General features: G+C 44.9%; 1 protein-coding gene across 1 annotated transcript in view; it reads left to right on the forward strand.

Annotated features, from left to right (window-relative positions):
* The window catches only part of EFEMP1 (EGF containing fibulin extracellular matrix protein 1), a 73,819-nt gene that overhangs the window by 21,314 nt on the left and 37,243 nt on the right, over nt 1-15,262 (forward strand). The window contains exon 5 of the mRNA XM_063123798.1: nt 1,051-1,302. Within this exon, the coding sequence (XP_062979868.1) occupies nt 1,051-1,302 (252 nt within the window). The remainder of the gene's footprint in view (nt 1-1,050; nt 1,303-15,262) is intronic.

The raw sequence follows: 15,262 nt of genomic DNA on the forward strand, positions 1-15,262 counted from the left end.
CCAGCCTAGCTAATCCAAACTTGTTGCTTCTACGAGAAGCCCAGAAGAGTTCCCCAGCAACTAGTATTGAGAGGCATTTGCCCCTGATACTGGAGGTAGTATTTAGCTATCATGACTAGTAGCTACTTGACATCCTTATCCTCCACAAATGTTTCTAATGCATCTTTAAAGCTGTCAAGTTGGCAGCCATCACAACATTTTCCACGCAAGCACCCAATGCTGCACCCTCCCAGGTCCCACAGGTTCCACCAATACTTTTTACTGTTTTTTTTCTCCTGGGAGAGAGAACTAGCTAAAAGCATCAAACGCTGGTTCGGTCTTGCTTCAGCCTCTGTCCCCCAAAGCACTGGGATCGGAGAACCCCGGTAAAACCATTCACTGTGATTAGAAGCTAGAGCTGCCATTCACAAAACTACACCCCCTGTTCTCCCTTTCTCTTTCCACCCTGGAGTTGTCCATATATGGAAAACTACCCTTTTTCAGAGACACGCTGTCTGTGACTTTGTGTCCCTTGAAATCTCAAATTCCCGGGAGTGTTCAGATTCTGATTTGGTCCACTTTGGGAGAGCCCTGCTTTGATTTGGACATCTAAATGAGTCCGATTCAGCTCAGGGTTCTTGCACATCTAGCCATCCTTTTTTCTTTTCTTTTTTGGATAGTCATCCTCTAACTTACTGATTTATTCCATTTCCATACCGTCCAATAGCCAAAGCTCCATAAGCGACGATTAAAACCACAAAACACGATGTGATAAGATACAATATAAAAGTTTAACGTTTAGAACCACCCAGAGAGCTTCGGCTATTGGGCGGTGTAGAAATGTAATAAATAAATAAATACAGTATAAAATAAAATAAAAACCAAAGTAAAACCTAGCGGCAGTGCAAAGATTTAAAAATAAACGAAGAGATTTAAAACAACATAATATTCTCAAAACCGCGGCCTGTTTGAGACAGTTATCTGCAGCAGAAATAGAAGACCCCGCGTATTCGTAGCATCCCAAGTATGTTCCATTTCTGATGTCCATCTTCATGTTGTTAATAACCACAGATATCGACGAATGTGAAATTGTGGTGGACGCCTGTAAAGGTGGGATGAAATGCGTGAACCACTTTGGCGGATACCTCTGTCTGCCCAAAACAGCTCATATCATTGTCAATAACGGTGAAGCCGAAACACCACCTGAAACTGCTGGTGGACGAAATGGTAATCCCATCATTCGCCGGACCCCTGCAGAGTACGTGCCAGGACAGATACAATGTGCAGCTGGGTATGAGGCGAGCCATCACAACGTGTGTCAGGGTAAGCTGAACTGTACATCCCTGTCGTAAAGAGTAACGAGAAATGGGATGAGATGGGGCCTTGGGCATTAAGCCATTGATTTAGTCTGGGGACGAAAAGGAAGCTGAATGGCATATCGCTGTATCAGAGAAGGTAATGCAAGCCAAAAAGGTGAGGTTGCAATAGAGTTGCGGGTTTGGATCATAGAATCATAGAATACTAGAGTTGGAAGGGGCCTACAAGGCCATCGAGTCCAATCCCCTGCTCAATGCAGGAATCCACCCTAAAGCATCCCTGACAGATGGTAGTCCAGCTGCCTCTTGAAGGCCTCTAGTGTGGGAGAGCCTACAACCTCCCTAGGTAACTGATTCCGTTGTCGTACTGCTCTAACAGTCAGGAACAGGATGGCAATGGCTCAGATCCCATTTCATGCATTTCACTATTGCAACTGCAGATCCTGGATCCAATGGAGGCTGGTTGCTCCAGTGTCCGATACTTGAAGGAGCGCCTCTCCGTATATCTGCCTGCCCAAGATCTGTCAGAGGAGCCCTTCTCTGTGCCCCAGCAACGCGAGATATTCGCTATGGTGGGACATGGGAGAGGGCCTTCTCTGTTGCGGCACCCCGGCTGTGGAATGCCCTCCCCCTGGAGGCCCAGCTGGCGCCGGCACTGGCTTCATTTCAGCGCTGGGTTAAGACATGGCTTTTTAACAGAGCTTTTGATGGCTAAATCCACCAGCCTGCACACTGTCTTGTTTTAATTGAATTTTACTGTTTTAAAAATTCGTATTGGTTTTAACCTATTAATGGTTTAATTTGTTTTAGAATTGTATATTTATTGTTCTATTTTATATGTATTTTTTTATCTGTACGGCTCCCTGACATCCTTGTGATACAAGGCGGGATATAAATGTTTAAATAAATAAATAAAATGTTGGTGGGGCGGTGAATCTGCTCCAGGTTTCCGTCAGAAATCTGAATGAGCTGTGAAGCTCACAGATACTTTCGTGCAAGTATCAATTCAAATGCTTTTCTAAATTTATTTATTTATTTAATTAATTGCATTTTTATACTGGCCAATAGCCGAAGCTCTCTGGGTGGTTCAATGTGAAGGCAAAGCAAAGAAATAGCAATTGCATATTAGCCACATTATTATTATTGCTCCAGCAAAAGCAATAATAGCTCAGTACAGCTCAGTACAGAATGTGTAGGGCCAGAGTCCTTTTGAAAGGAAAGGAACCTCTCGTGCAAGCACTGAGTCATTACTGACTCTTGGAGGGACGCCAGCTTTCCCTGACATTTTCTCAGCAGGCCTTATAGCGGGGTGGTTTGCCGTTGCCTTCCCCAGCTGTGATTTCCTTTCCCCCAGCTAGCTGGGTACTCATTTTACCGACCTCGGGAGGATGGAAGGCTGAGTCGACCCGAGCCAGCTGCCTGAAACCAGCTTCCGCTGGGATCGAACTCAGGCCGTGGGGAGAGTTTCAGCTGCAGAACCTGCTGCTTTACTGCCACACGAGGCTCAGAGTCTTTTTAGGCCACTGCAAACAAGGCTACTGAGAGGAGGCTATGGGCACTGATATACTAGGAAATTGTAGTGGTTTTATATCAACTTGGACAGTGGAGGCTCGTGGCTCCGATATCAGTGGGGCAGTGAATCCAGACCGGGTTTCAGTCAGAACTCAGAGCTGTCTGAGCACCTTGGATAGCTCCTTTAGAGTTCGGACTGAAACCTGGAGCAGATTCACTGCCCCACTGACATCGGAGCCTCCACTGACTGGATCCTCTTGGTCATTGAGAAATTAACTCTAGAACATTGGTCCAACTGGTGGATCCTGACCAGTGACTAGTTTACAAGCTGACCTATGATGGAGGGCACCGATCAAGCTACCATTGTTTTCTTTGTTCATTCCTTTGTTCTTGGTGCCATTGTCTTGAGATTTTCTTAGGTTATGGATTCTATCCAACGTGTTTAAATTCTGATTCATAAAATAAACTCACAGCAGTGTCCATTAATAGTAACTTAATTTTAGAGTGACTTGTTTGTCAGTAAATGAGGTTGACACTGCTTCTATGAACACTGAGAAAGGAACTACAGCAATTTAATACAGCTTGCCTTAATTATAGCCACTTAACCACTATTTAATATAATTAGATGGGGAAGATTCTCATTTTTGTTGATGTTGTTGCTGCTGAAGCCAGAGAATGAAAATAATGAATAGCCTGAATTTTGGAAAATGGGTTTGCTGACGTGTGCTTGGATCCCCCATTGGCTTGTCTTAGACAAGTGTTTATGAATCAAAAGCAGAATTTGGCTCCAGGTCTTTTCTTTCACAAAAATGATACATGCCGAAGGAACAGATGTTAAAGTAAACTATTTATACAAACAATAAAATGGGAAACAGCCTCCAGAGTTTACAGCGGTGTTGCAAGCTTTATTCCTGATTGTGCAAAAAAAAAAATATTTGCCATTGCTAATCTCCTGGGAATTTTGGCCTGGGGAGTGGTGAATGTGAAAAATGTAATAAATAAATAAATAAAATGTTGTTAAGAACATAAGAAGAGCCCTGATGCTGGATCACACCAAGGGTCCATCTAGTCCAGCACTCTGTTCGCACAGTGGCCAACCAGCCATTGGCCAGGGATGAACAAGCAGGACATGGTGCAACAGCACCCTCCCACCCATGTTCCCCGGCAACTGGTGCACACAGGCTTACTGCCTTGGATACTGGATGTAGCACATAACCATCAGCTGGTTGGGTGTTGGTGTTGTTTGAAACAATAGCAAGCTTCAAACTGGATCTTCAAGCAGATCTACAAACTGAAGGGTCAGAGGCAGAGGATCAGAGTGTGGGAGAATACAGTTTACTGGCAGAGCACAACTGTTAATGTGGGGAGGAACCATAGATCAGCGCCTGTGCACATGCTTTGCATGCAGAAGGCCCAATCCCCAGCATCTCCAACAGCAGGGAAAGGGAAAGACTCTCCTCACTGGGACTTTGGATGGCCGCTGTCCATCAAAATGGAGTCAGTGCTGGATGAGATGGACAAAAACTTCCTGTGATCCACATATCTGGTGTGGAAAAGGTCCCAGGCTCAACCTTCAGTCACAGGACACCAGGAAGCAAGAGCTGGAGTTTCTGACCCCTGGGCAGAACCGTAGCTCAGTGGTAGAGCACATGTCCTACTGGTTGATTGTTCGTTGGCAACTGGTAGGCCACTGTGTGAACAGAATGCTGGACTTGATGCACCCTGGTCTGATCCAGCAGGGTTCTTCTTATGTGCTTATGCTCTTAAGCAGAAGGTCCTGGCTTCTCCAGGTAGGACTAGGAAGAAACCCAGCCTGGAACTTTGGAGAGCTTCTGACAGGCACTGTGGACAATTCCAGGATAGATAAACCAAAGCTCTGACTCATTATAAGGCAGCTTCATAGATTCCTACTTTCCCAGAAGACCATATCCAGCCAGTGCATAACCATGTGCAGTTAGGACTCCAGGAAGCACTAGAATTGCATTCAGACAAACATGACTGCAGTCACACTGCAGCCGTTCCCTATCAACACAGAGAGGTTGTGGGTGGAGCGGTGCTTCCATCTCCCATGAAGAATACCTGAAGAGAGCTATAGATATATATGAATACAGTGGAGTCTGGTTGCTTTGGTGTCAGCGGAGCAGGAATCTGCTCCAGGTTTTAGTCGGAAACAGCTTCGGCACCTTGGATAGCTCCTTTAAAGTTCTGACTGAAATCCAGAGCAGATTCATTAGCCCACTGACGTCGGAGCTACGAGCCTCCACTGTATGAATGTATGTTTTGCCAAAATCACATTGTAATGTGAATATAAAATATAAAACCTTGGTTAGCCAGAATGCTCATCTAAGTGACAAGATGCCTCTCTCCCCCTTCTTGTCCTGCATCAGCCCTGATCATATGTTCACCTAAACAGTAGGTTGATAGAAATCTGACTTATGGAAGCTAGGGCATAGGATTGGCTCTCCAAGATCATGTGACTCTCCCAGGACCCAAGAGAATTCTGCTCCATGTGTTAAAGTGTCTACAATTTCCTCTAACAGAGTGCAGACAGTGGATCGTTGGTGTAGGGTTCTTAGATTGAACCTATCAGTATGCAGCAGACTGAGCATTCTCTGGAATTACTTTGTGCAAGATACTTTGTGATTCTGATTTTAATACTTTTTTTTCCGGGGGGGGGATATGAAAACACCTTAAGGGCTCTCTTTGGTAGAAAGGAATAAGTTGCATTTATAACCTGAACTGTATATTAATATGGGTGGCAGGCATCTATATAGAGGAATAGATAGGACTCCTTTAAACCACGTGAAAACAAATTTTTAAAAGGTTTCAACCATTATTATTATTGTATTTCTAAACATGCATAAGGTTGCACCCTAAATTTAGCAGTTCAGTAGATATTTTGTATTCTTAAACCATTATTATTTTTTTATTTCTCACTCAAAGAAAGGTTTAAGAATTAAAAAATATATGAACCGAACTGCTACATCTGGTGGACAGGAATGCATTTGCACAGTTAAAGCTAGTGCGCCAGCTGCGCCCGTTCCTAGAGATGTCGGACCTGGCCATGCTGACACATGCCTTAGTTACATCCCGATTGGATTACTGTAACGCGCTCTACGTGGGGCTGCCTTTGAAGAGTGTTCGGAAACTCCAGCTGGTTCAAAGAGCTGCAGCCAGATTGTTGACCGGGGCTGGTTACAGGGAGCACACAACTCCCCTGTTAAAACAGCTCCACTGGCTTCCAGTCTGTTTCCAGGCACAATTCAAAGTGCTGGTTATGACCTATAAAGCCCTATATGGCTCAGGTCCAGGTTATTTGAAAGAACGTATTCTCCCTTATGAGCCTGCCCGTGCTTTGAGATCTTCTGGAGAAGCCCTTCTTTCAGTCCCACCATCTTCACAGGCGGCTTGGTGGGAACGTGGGAGAGGGCCTTCTCGGTGGCTGCTCCGGTGCTCTGGAACTCTCTTCCCGGGGAAGCTAGACTGGCTCCCTCCTTGATGGGCTTTCGGAAGCAGGCTAAAACTTGCTTGTTCCAGCAGGCCTTTGGAGAATTATCTGGCCCTCCATCTATGTTAATGTCTTATAATTTTGTTGTGTATTTTAAACGTTTCTTCCCCCCCACCCCACCAATGTATGTTTTAAACTTTGTAAGACTGCGAGGCCCAGCATTGGGCAAAAGGTGGGATAATAATAATCATAATCATAATCATAATCATAATCATAATAATAATAATACATTTAGGGTGCAACCATATGCATGCGTAGACAGAAAAAAGTCCTACAACTCCCATTGCTGGGAGTCGTAGGACTTTTTGCTGTCTAAACATGCATAAACTTGCTCCTTTACAGTGTAATTCCAGACACATCTACTTAGAAGTAAGCCCCATTGAATTTAATGGGACTTACTCCCAGGAAAAGGTGTGTAGAATTGCAGGTTCTATGTATACCACTGACGATATAACTTGCAAAAAGTTTCGTACTTCGCAGCTCTGTTGTGAATGAACTGCTATTAAAAGTGTTTAATTTGTAGGATATGCAGCGATAGGCTATCTAGGGAATATCTGACATATAACTTACACTTCAGCCTGTTCTCTTAATTAAGCATGTCATCCAGCTTCTTCTGATTGCCTACAGATGTGTGCTATTTTCATTCTTGCGTGCAGCAAAACTAGACTCTGTGTTCATATTCCGTGTTCATAAAAATGAGAAATTATGGGATCCCTGCACTCCAGATTTTGTTGGACTACAACACCCATCACTCCCCACCATTGCCCGTGCTGGATGGAGCTGCTGGGAGTTGGAGTCCTGTACAACTACAGGTTCCCCACCCCGTCCTAGAATATGCTAAAATAACAAAGAACATCCTGTTTTAATAATAAAGACATTCCACTTTTTAATTTTGATGCAATGCTTTCTGCAGAGTTAAAAACGGAATTAATTAAATCAAATATGTGGACAAAACAGAAATTATTATTTTTATTCCTTTAGTTTTTATTCTTAAACCATTATTATTATTATTATTATTATTATTATTATTATTATTATTATACAATGAAATAATGTTATTTCATTATAAATAATAAAAAGCAAAAAAAGAAGAAGAGAAAAACAATAATTAAAGCCTTCATCAGAAACAGAGATGGGTACAATTAAGAGAGATTATTCAAGGGGCAATTACAGAACAATTCTATGCCTATCTACTCAGAAGTAGTTTCATTGACCCTGTTCAGACGACATACTAAGCATTTTGAACTAAGTATTATGGCTGAGCATGTCATGTGAACCATTCCTAACCATGATGGCTACATAATCATGGTTCAGACATGCTCACTAGCCATTTGCTGCAAAATGGTTAGTGGCATAATCATGGGTTAGTGTGTTGTCTGAACCGGCTCGCTGAGTTCAAGGGAAAGTAATTCCAGGTAAGCATGTATAGGATTGCAACTTTAACAGGCTATTCATCACTAATCCTCCAGTCATAATCAACAGGAAACAATAAAACAGGTAGAACCTGCTATTAGGAATCTTTTAATTAAAGGCACACTAGACAGCCTAGCTCTACAATTACTTCTCTAAAATTGCTAAATATGAGGTCTGAGGAGAAAAGTGGAGGAAAACACAGAATGTGTTGGAATGCAACATACTGACAATATCAGGTGGATTCCTTGTTTTTGTTTTAAGTGAATAAACAAAGGATGGCAATTCATGGACACAAACCATGACATTACAGCAGCTCAACCAATGTGAAAAGGGAGGCTGACTGATGACAGATTGCAGACTGTTTGTAACCTATTGCTCAAAGATACATTTTCACGCGGTTCAGGTCCATTTTCTCAAGGATTCCCTTTTTAGAGATGGCCCATATGAATGTCCTAGTAATTAGAATGGATAAGCAGAAAATTATTGTGTAGATATTCAGGAAAGGTATATTAAGGAAACATGCTGTATCCTGAAGAGCTCTATTCTACCTTATTCAATGTATATTTTGACTGAACTAAAAATACAAAAGGGATTTGCAAATTACAGAGTGATTGGGCAGCTTTGCCTCCATGTGGTGATTATAAAATAGCTTCTATACTAATTAACATTTTTGTGTTTTATTTGCTGCCATGTTGCTGGTCTCGAACCATGGTAAAAGTGGGTTCTCTTGTTGTAAGTATAGTGGGGAGCGATCTGATTTTTGGTAGGTATAATTAGATGGCAAAATACTTCACTTTGAAGCTCAAAAAAAAAGAGGATGTCATGGGGGAAAAACTTGTGTTAGACACTTATTTTTGTAAGCTATAGTGCTAACAGGATAACATATTTTTGAGAGTGTGCAAGGCCTTTCATCCCATAATAACACGTGAGAGATCTCTTAATGAAGTTGGGGGTTGAGGCAGTCTAAAAAGATACCATTGCCATATTGGGGCATAGTCATTCCTGAGAAGCCACCAATTTGGATGCCCTTAATGGGGGATTGGACAAATTCAAACAGGATAACGCTATCAATGGCTACTAGTCATAGAATCATAGAATAGCAGAGTTGAAAGGGGCCTACAAGACCATCAAGTCCAACCCCCTGCTCGATGCAGGAATCCACCCTAAAGCATCCCTAACAGATGCTTGTCCAGCTACCTCTTGAAGGCCTCTAGTGTGGGAGAGCCCACAACCTCCCTAGGTAACTGATTCCATTGTCGCACTGCTCTAACAGTCAGGAAGTTTTTCCTGATGTCCAGCTGGAATCTGGCTTCCTTTAACTTGAGCCCGTTATTCCGTGTCCTGCACTCTGGGAGGATCGAGAAGAGATCCTGGCCCTCCTCTGTGTGACAACCTTTTAAGTATTTGAAGAGTGCTATCATGTCTCCCCTCAATCTTCTCTTCTCCAGGCTAAACATGCCCAGTTCTTTCAGTCTCTCTTCATAGGGCTTTGTTTCCTGACCCCTGATCATCCTGGTTGGTCCTCATGGCTCTACGCTCGCTCCAGTATCAGAGGCAGTATGATGTGTGCACCAATTGCTGGGGTACACGGACGGGAGGGTGCTGTTGAACCATGTCCTCCTTGGGGTTCCCTGGTCAACAGCCTGTTTGGCCTCTGTGTGAACAGAATGCTGGACTAGGTGGACCCAGCAGGGCTCTTCTTACATTTTTGTACTTGTGACAGTCCAAAAGGGATCCCTCCTCCACAGCTTATATATGACCTTGTGTTTCCTTCACCACCCCTAACATCCTGTGTTGTAGGACTTCTTTTCTCTTGCAACCCCTCCCCCAGCTGTTGTTGTTTTCTTTCTCCCAGTTGTATTTTGGACACATGTTTGTTCTGTCCCCTGGAAATGTGTCTTGATCTCCAGTGGAGAGTTATATCCTGATACCACAGTTCAAAAAGCCGTGGTATTATAATAGTAGAAAATCAGTGAGGTATTAGCTACTAGTCCTGATGGCTCTATGCTACCTCCAGTATCAGAAGCCTATGTACCCCATTTGCTGGGGAACATGGGTGGGAGGGGGCTGTTGCTTGTGGGTTTCTCTTGGACAGTGGGTTGGCCACTGTGTGAACAGAATGGACCTTTGGTGTGATCCAGCATGGCTCTTCTTACGTTCTTATGTTCTTAACCTTGGGAAACGTAGTTCTATGAGGAGCACACCGTGACAAATTGATATAAAACTGATATTCCTTTAGATGTCAGGTGTAGACTTAAAAAAGGATTGGTTTATGAAAAGTTTTTTCTGGCTTCAATCACATGATTGGATATCGATACTTTTTTGTCCTAGGGAGCTAAACCAATCATTGTGGAGGGAGCCTTGAACCTTCCCTCAATGCCCCAAAAAAACATATCTTAGGGCTGCTCTGAAGAGTACTGGAAGGGATGTGACAATCCAAAGACTTTGTTCCACCTCTGAGGCCCAGCTCCAGGTCTTTCTGCTTGCAGCAGGCACTCAAGAGACAAGGCCTTTTAGGTTGTGGTGCCATCACAACCTGGCCCCCTTTGATACAGCACTGTATTAAAGACACATGAAGTCCTTATTCCTCTCTACTGGGCAGTAGTGAGACCACACCTGGAATACCGTGTACAGTTCTGGGCACCACATTTCCAGAAGGACATTGACAGGTTAGAACAGGTTCAGAGGAGGGCAACAAAGATGATAACAGAGACTTGAGGACATGCATTATGAAGACGGGCTGAAGGAACTTGGGATGTTCAGCATGGAGAAAAGAAGACTGAGGGGAGACATGTTAGCAGTGTTCAGGTACATAAAAGGATGCCACAGGGAAGAGGGTTAAGAACTATTCTCCATGGCCACAGAAATTAGTTACAGCTACCTATATTATGATTAAATATAAGGAAAATGTTCCTGATGTTAAGAACTGTACAACAGTGGAGCAGTCTATCTATGGAGGTTGTGGGTTCTCCATCTCTGGAGGTTTTTAAGAAGAGGCTGGACAGCCACCTCTGATGGATGGTTTAATTGGTTTTCCTGCACGTTGCAGAGAGTTGGACTAGATAACCTTGTGGTCCCTTTCATCTCCGCAATTCTATGATCCCACCTTGCTTATGGATGAGCAGCAAAGGCAGCTTTTTTTTAAGCAGGATGCTACTATTAATACAGATTTGGCTGCTGCAGTGATCTTTGCCTCCTCCTTCTCTGTTTCTGCTGTAATGTTCAGATGGAGAAAAAGGGCCATATTCCTTCTAAACCCACGATGGACATAAGAGCATTTCCCGACAGCAAAACATGCACAAATCCCCACCACTTCACTACATGTCCCTTAGAACAACAGCTGCAACAATTGTATTGATTTTGCTTACAGTGGAGGCTGAAGACTCCGATGTCAGTGGGACGGTGAATCTGCTCTGGATTTCAGTCAGAACTCTAAAATAATTCCTTGGATAACTCCATCATTATTATTATTATTATTATTATTATTATTATTATCATCATAATCATCATCATCATCATCTATATACCATCCCATAGCCAAAGTTCTCTGGGCAGTTTACAAAGATTAAAAACATTGAACATTTAAAAACCAATATACAAAATTTAAAACTATAAGAACAAAAAAAAGGGGGGGCTACATATCAACTATCCACGGGTCAGTTAAAAAAAAAACCCCAAAAAACCCATCTGTTGTTAAATGCCTGGGAGAAGAGAGAAGTCTTGACCAGGGGCCATAAAGATAACAATGTTGGTGCCAGGCAAGCCTCGTCGTGGGGATCGTTCCATAATTGGGGGGCCACCACTGAAAAGGCCCTCTCGTTGTCATCCTCCTAGCGTCCCTCAGAGTAGGCACCCGGAGGAGGACCTTAGATGTTGTGCGTAGTGTACGGGTGGGTTCATGTTGGGAGAGGCGTTCTGTCAGATATTGTGGTCCTAAGCCATGTAAGGCATTATAGGTTAAAAACAGCACCTTGAATCGGGCTCAGAAACGTACAGGCAGCCAATGCAAGCGGGCCAGAGTCGGTCTTATATGTTCAAACCTTCTGGTTCTTCTTCGTGGTCTCTATGCATCACACATATGGGCTTTGCGCCTGCGCAGAGACCAGACCGGAACCTACTATAGCTGAGTGGAACGTTTTTGGCGGGAACCCCTCCCCCCACGCTACCGCGCATGTCCATGGGGTTCCCGCCCTTACCTCAGTTCTTCGTCGTCCGCCGTTGTGCATAGACCAGCTTAACCGAACCTCTAGCGTTTTTCTAGTTAACTTACTTAATCTTTTCTTTAAACCTGTTCATTCTTCAATCTTTCCTAATTCTTCTTATTTCTTTCTTATCTATATATAAAAAAAAAAAAAAAAAAAAAAATTAATTGTAGATAGTTTTTCCCTCAGCGACTTCGGTCGCCTGAGGCCCGTATGGCAACGAAAGCCCCATTTAGGAAGTGTGTAAGGTGTGGGGCGAAACTTCCGCCGACGGACGGACACTCTCTTTGTCTCGTTTGTTTGGGAGAAGGACACGTTGTGGAGGCCTGCCACCACTGTATGTCGTTTACGAAACAAACTAGGAAACATAGAGCCGATAGACTTCGCTCTATATTGTGGGAAAAAGCTCTCAAGGCTACTGAGGCTCCCAGTATGGAAAAAACGGCAGTTGGTAAGTCCGTTACTGAAAAGACGGCAATCCGTAAGCCCGTTATCGACAAACCAGCAGACCGCGGCACTGAGGTGCAAGCCAGAGCTCATAGGGCACAGATACCCCTCACGCCTGGCCGGTCTTTGACGAGTTCTATGGCTAAGAGGATTTCAAAGAAAGCCAGAACTCCTAAACCTTCTTCGGAGCTGGAGAAGAAGAAGAAGAAGAAGAAAAAGAGGGACGCTGAAAAATCCACCTTAGCGTCACCTCGAGCGGCGGAGCCGGTTAGGAGTCATTCCACGCCTCCCATTGCTCCGACCGCGTCGATGTCGAGGCCTCCCTCGGCATCGAGATCTCAGTCGGTACCGATGGCCATGGTACCGACACGCCCACTCAGCCTTTCGGAGGGCGAACTAAGAGATTCCGCGTCAGCGGCTTCTTTCCAACAGCCTACAAGGCCTCAAACGTTGCAGGGATTAATCCCACTACAACCATCTCCAAGACTTACACCTCGTCGTGAATGGGACGGAGCTTCTAGATACTCCGATCCTCAGCCAAGATATGAAAACTATGAATGGGACCGATATCGTCCCCAGCGCTACTTTCCGGATCGACAGAGTCCCCGGGAAGGTTACTATGCGCAACCACCACCTATGACAAGGATGTGCCGATTGCCATTACCTGCATCGCCTGACCATCAGACATCGAGGGTGTCTACTCCTCGACACCGTATGCAACCTTCGGCATCGACCGAGGCAGTTCCCACGGTACCAACAGACCAACTTCAGTTACAAGTGGTTACGGTGTCTTCTCCTGAGCAAGACTACCCGTCAGACTCGGAATCGAGGGTGTCTGCAACTCCAACGATGCCCTCGCCGGAGGATGAGGTTCACGAGAACGACCCTTCCTCTCCGTCGGACGATATGGTCAGGTTCTCTGACCATATGCTTAGGATGTCACAGGCATTAGGACTAGATATCCATCAAACGGATGAATCGGTTGTGGATCCCATTTATGATGTGTTCCAAACTACTACCAATCAAAGACTGGCTATCCCCATTCCACATGCATTAAAGCAAACTGCCCAAGAGTCTTGGAAGACACCTGCTGTGACTCAGGCTACATCTAAGAGATTAGAGACTCTTTATCGAGTCCAGGAGGAAGGCGCAAAATTTTTGGTTCAACATCCAAAGCCTAACTCCATAGTGGTTGAGTCAGCCCAAGGACAATCTCAAAAGGCACATTCGGCGCCGGTGGATAGGGAAGGGAGGAAATTAGACCAGACTGGCAGAAGGATTTATTCCTCTTCTTCCCTGGGCATTAGAGCGTCATCATACGAAGCAACGATGGCGAGGTACCAGCTTTTCTTATGGGAAAAGATGGGTTCATTATGCGAACACCTTCCGGAGGACAAGAAGGAACTGGCGAGGGTATTTCAAAATGAGGCTTCAGCCATCGCCAGGCAGCAGTTATCCACGGCTCGACACCAAGTGGACTGCCATTCGAAGTCCATGATGGGCGCAATATCTCTAAGGAGACACGCGTGGCTCAGATCGGCTAATCTGAGCCATGAGACCAAGTGGAGGATAGAAAGTATGCCATTCGATGGCGAGGGACTTTTTCATTCTAACACCGATGAAACACTGGATTCCATCTACAAAGCCAGAACAACGGCTAAAAAGATGGGATTCACTGCTCCTCCACCTCAGTACAAGCCAAAGAGATGGATGAGACCGTCATTGCAACAGCACCAGCAATACCGGCCTCAGTACCAGCCTCAACCTCGGCAGCAGCAACAGCAGTTGCAAAGGAAGAGGCCATACCAGGGCCGATATCAACAAGACAAGAGGCAACCTGACTTTTCTAAAAAGCAGCGTGTTTGACTCTTCGGCCCCAGATCCACCCCCTTTTGCGAACCGCCTAGCACCCCGTTACCATCTATGGGAGTCAATTACAACAGACTCCTGGGTGCTCACTATCATCAACTCGGGCTATGCCATCGAGCTCGATGCCCTTCCTCCTTTTTCCGGCGTGAAAGTAACGACTCCATCCTCTCCTCTGCTGCTCGAGGTACAGACCTTGCTATCGAAGGGAGCCATCTCTCCTGTACCCGCAAAGGAACTCAATCAAGGATTTTTCTCTCGTTACTTCACGGTCCCGAAAAAAGATGGAGGTCTTCGACCGATCATGGACTTAAGACAACTGAACAAGTTCATCACCCCGAGGAAGTTCCGTATGACAACGGTCGCTTCGATTCTACAGCTTCTACAAAAAGGCGTTTGGTTCGCAGTGGTGGATCTGAAGGATGCGTACTTCCATATCTCCATCAGGAAGTCGCATCAAGCTTACCTTCGGTTTTCGATCGGTACATCCCAGTACCAATTCACCGTTCTTCCGTTCGGGTTGGCCACGGCGCCGAGGGTCTTCACCAAAGTCATGGCGGTAGTATGCGCCCACCTAAGGCAGAAAGGCATTTACGTTTATCCATACCTGGACGATTGGCTCCTCGTAGCAGACAACAGCGAGGCGCTCCAGTCGGATATACTAACCACCCTCAACCTATTGGACTCGTTGGGGCTTTGGGTGAACCACGAAAAGTCCATTTTGACCCCACAGCAGAGGTTGGACTTCATAGGAGTAACCCTATCCTCTCGAGACGGAAGAGCATACTTACCTTCAACCAGGGCGAACACTTTGCAGCAGTTAGCCATCGACATCGAGAGCCGGCGGAAGGTATCGGCTTGGACAGTTCAGAGACTATTAGGCCTGATGGCAGCCACTACGGCAGTCATCAGGTTTGCAAGACTCAGAATGAGGGTATTGCAGGCCTGGTTTTTAAGAACTTTCGATCTCAGGCTCAATGCTCGACGAACTTACCTTTCGTTACCGAAGCAAGTCAGGG

Source organism: Elgaria multicarinata, chromosome 4 (assembly GCF_023053635.1).
Source record: "Elgaria multicarinata webbii isolate HBS135686 ecotype San Diego chromosome 4, rElgMul1.1.pri, whole genome shotgun sequence".
Classification (NCBI taxonomy): Eukaryota; Metazoa; Chordata; class Lepidosauria; order Squamata; family Anguidae; genus Elgaria; species Elgaria multicarinata.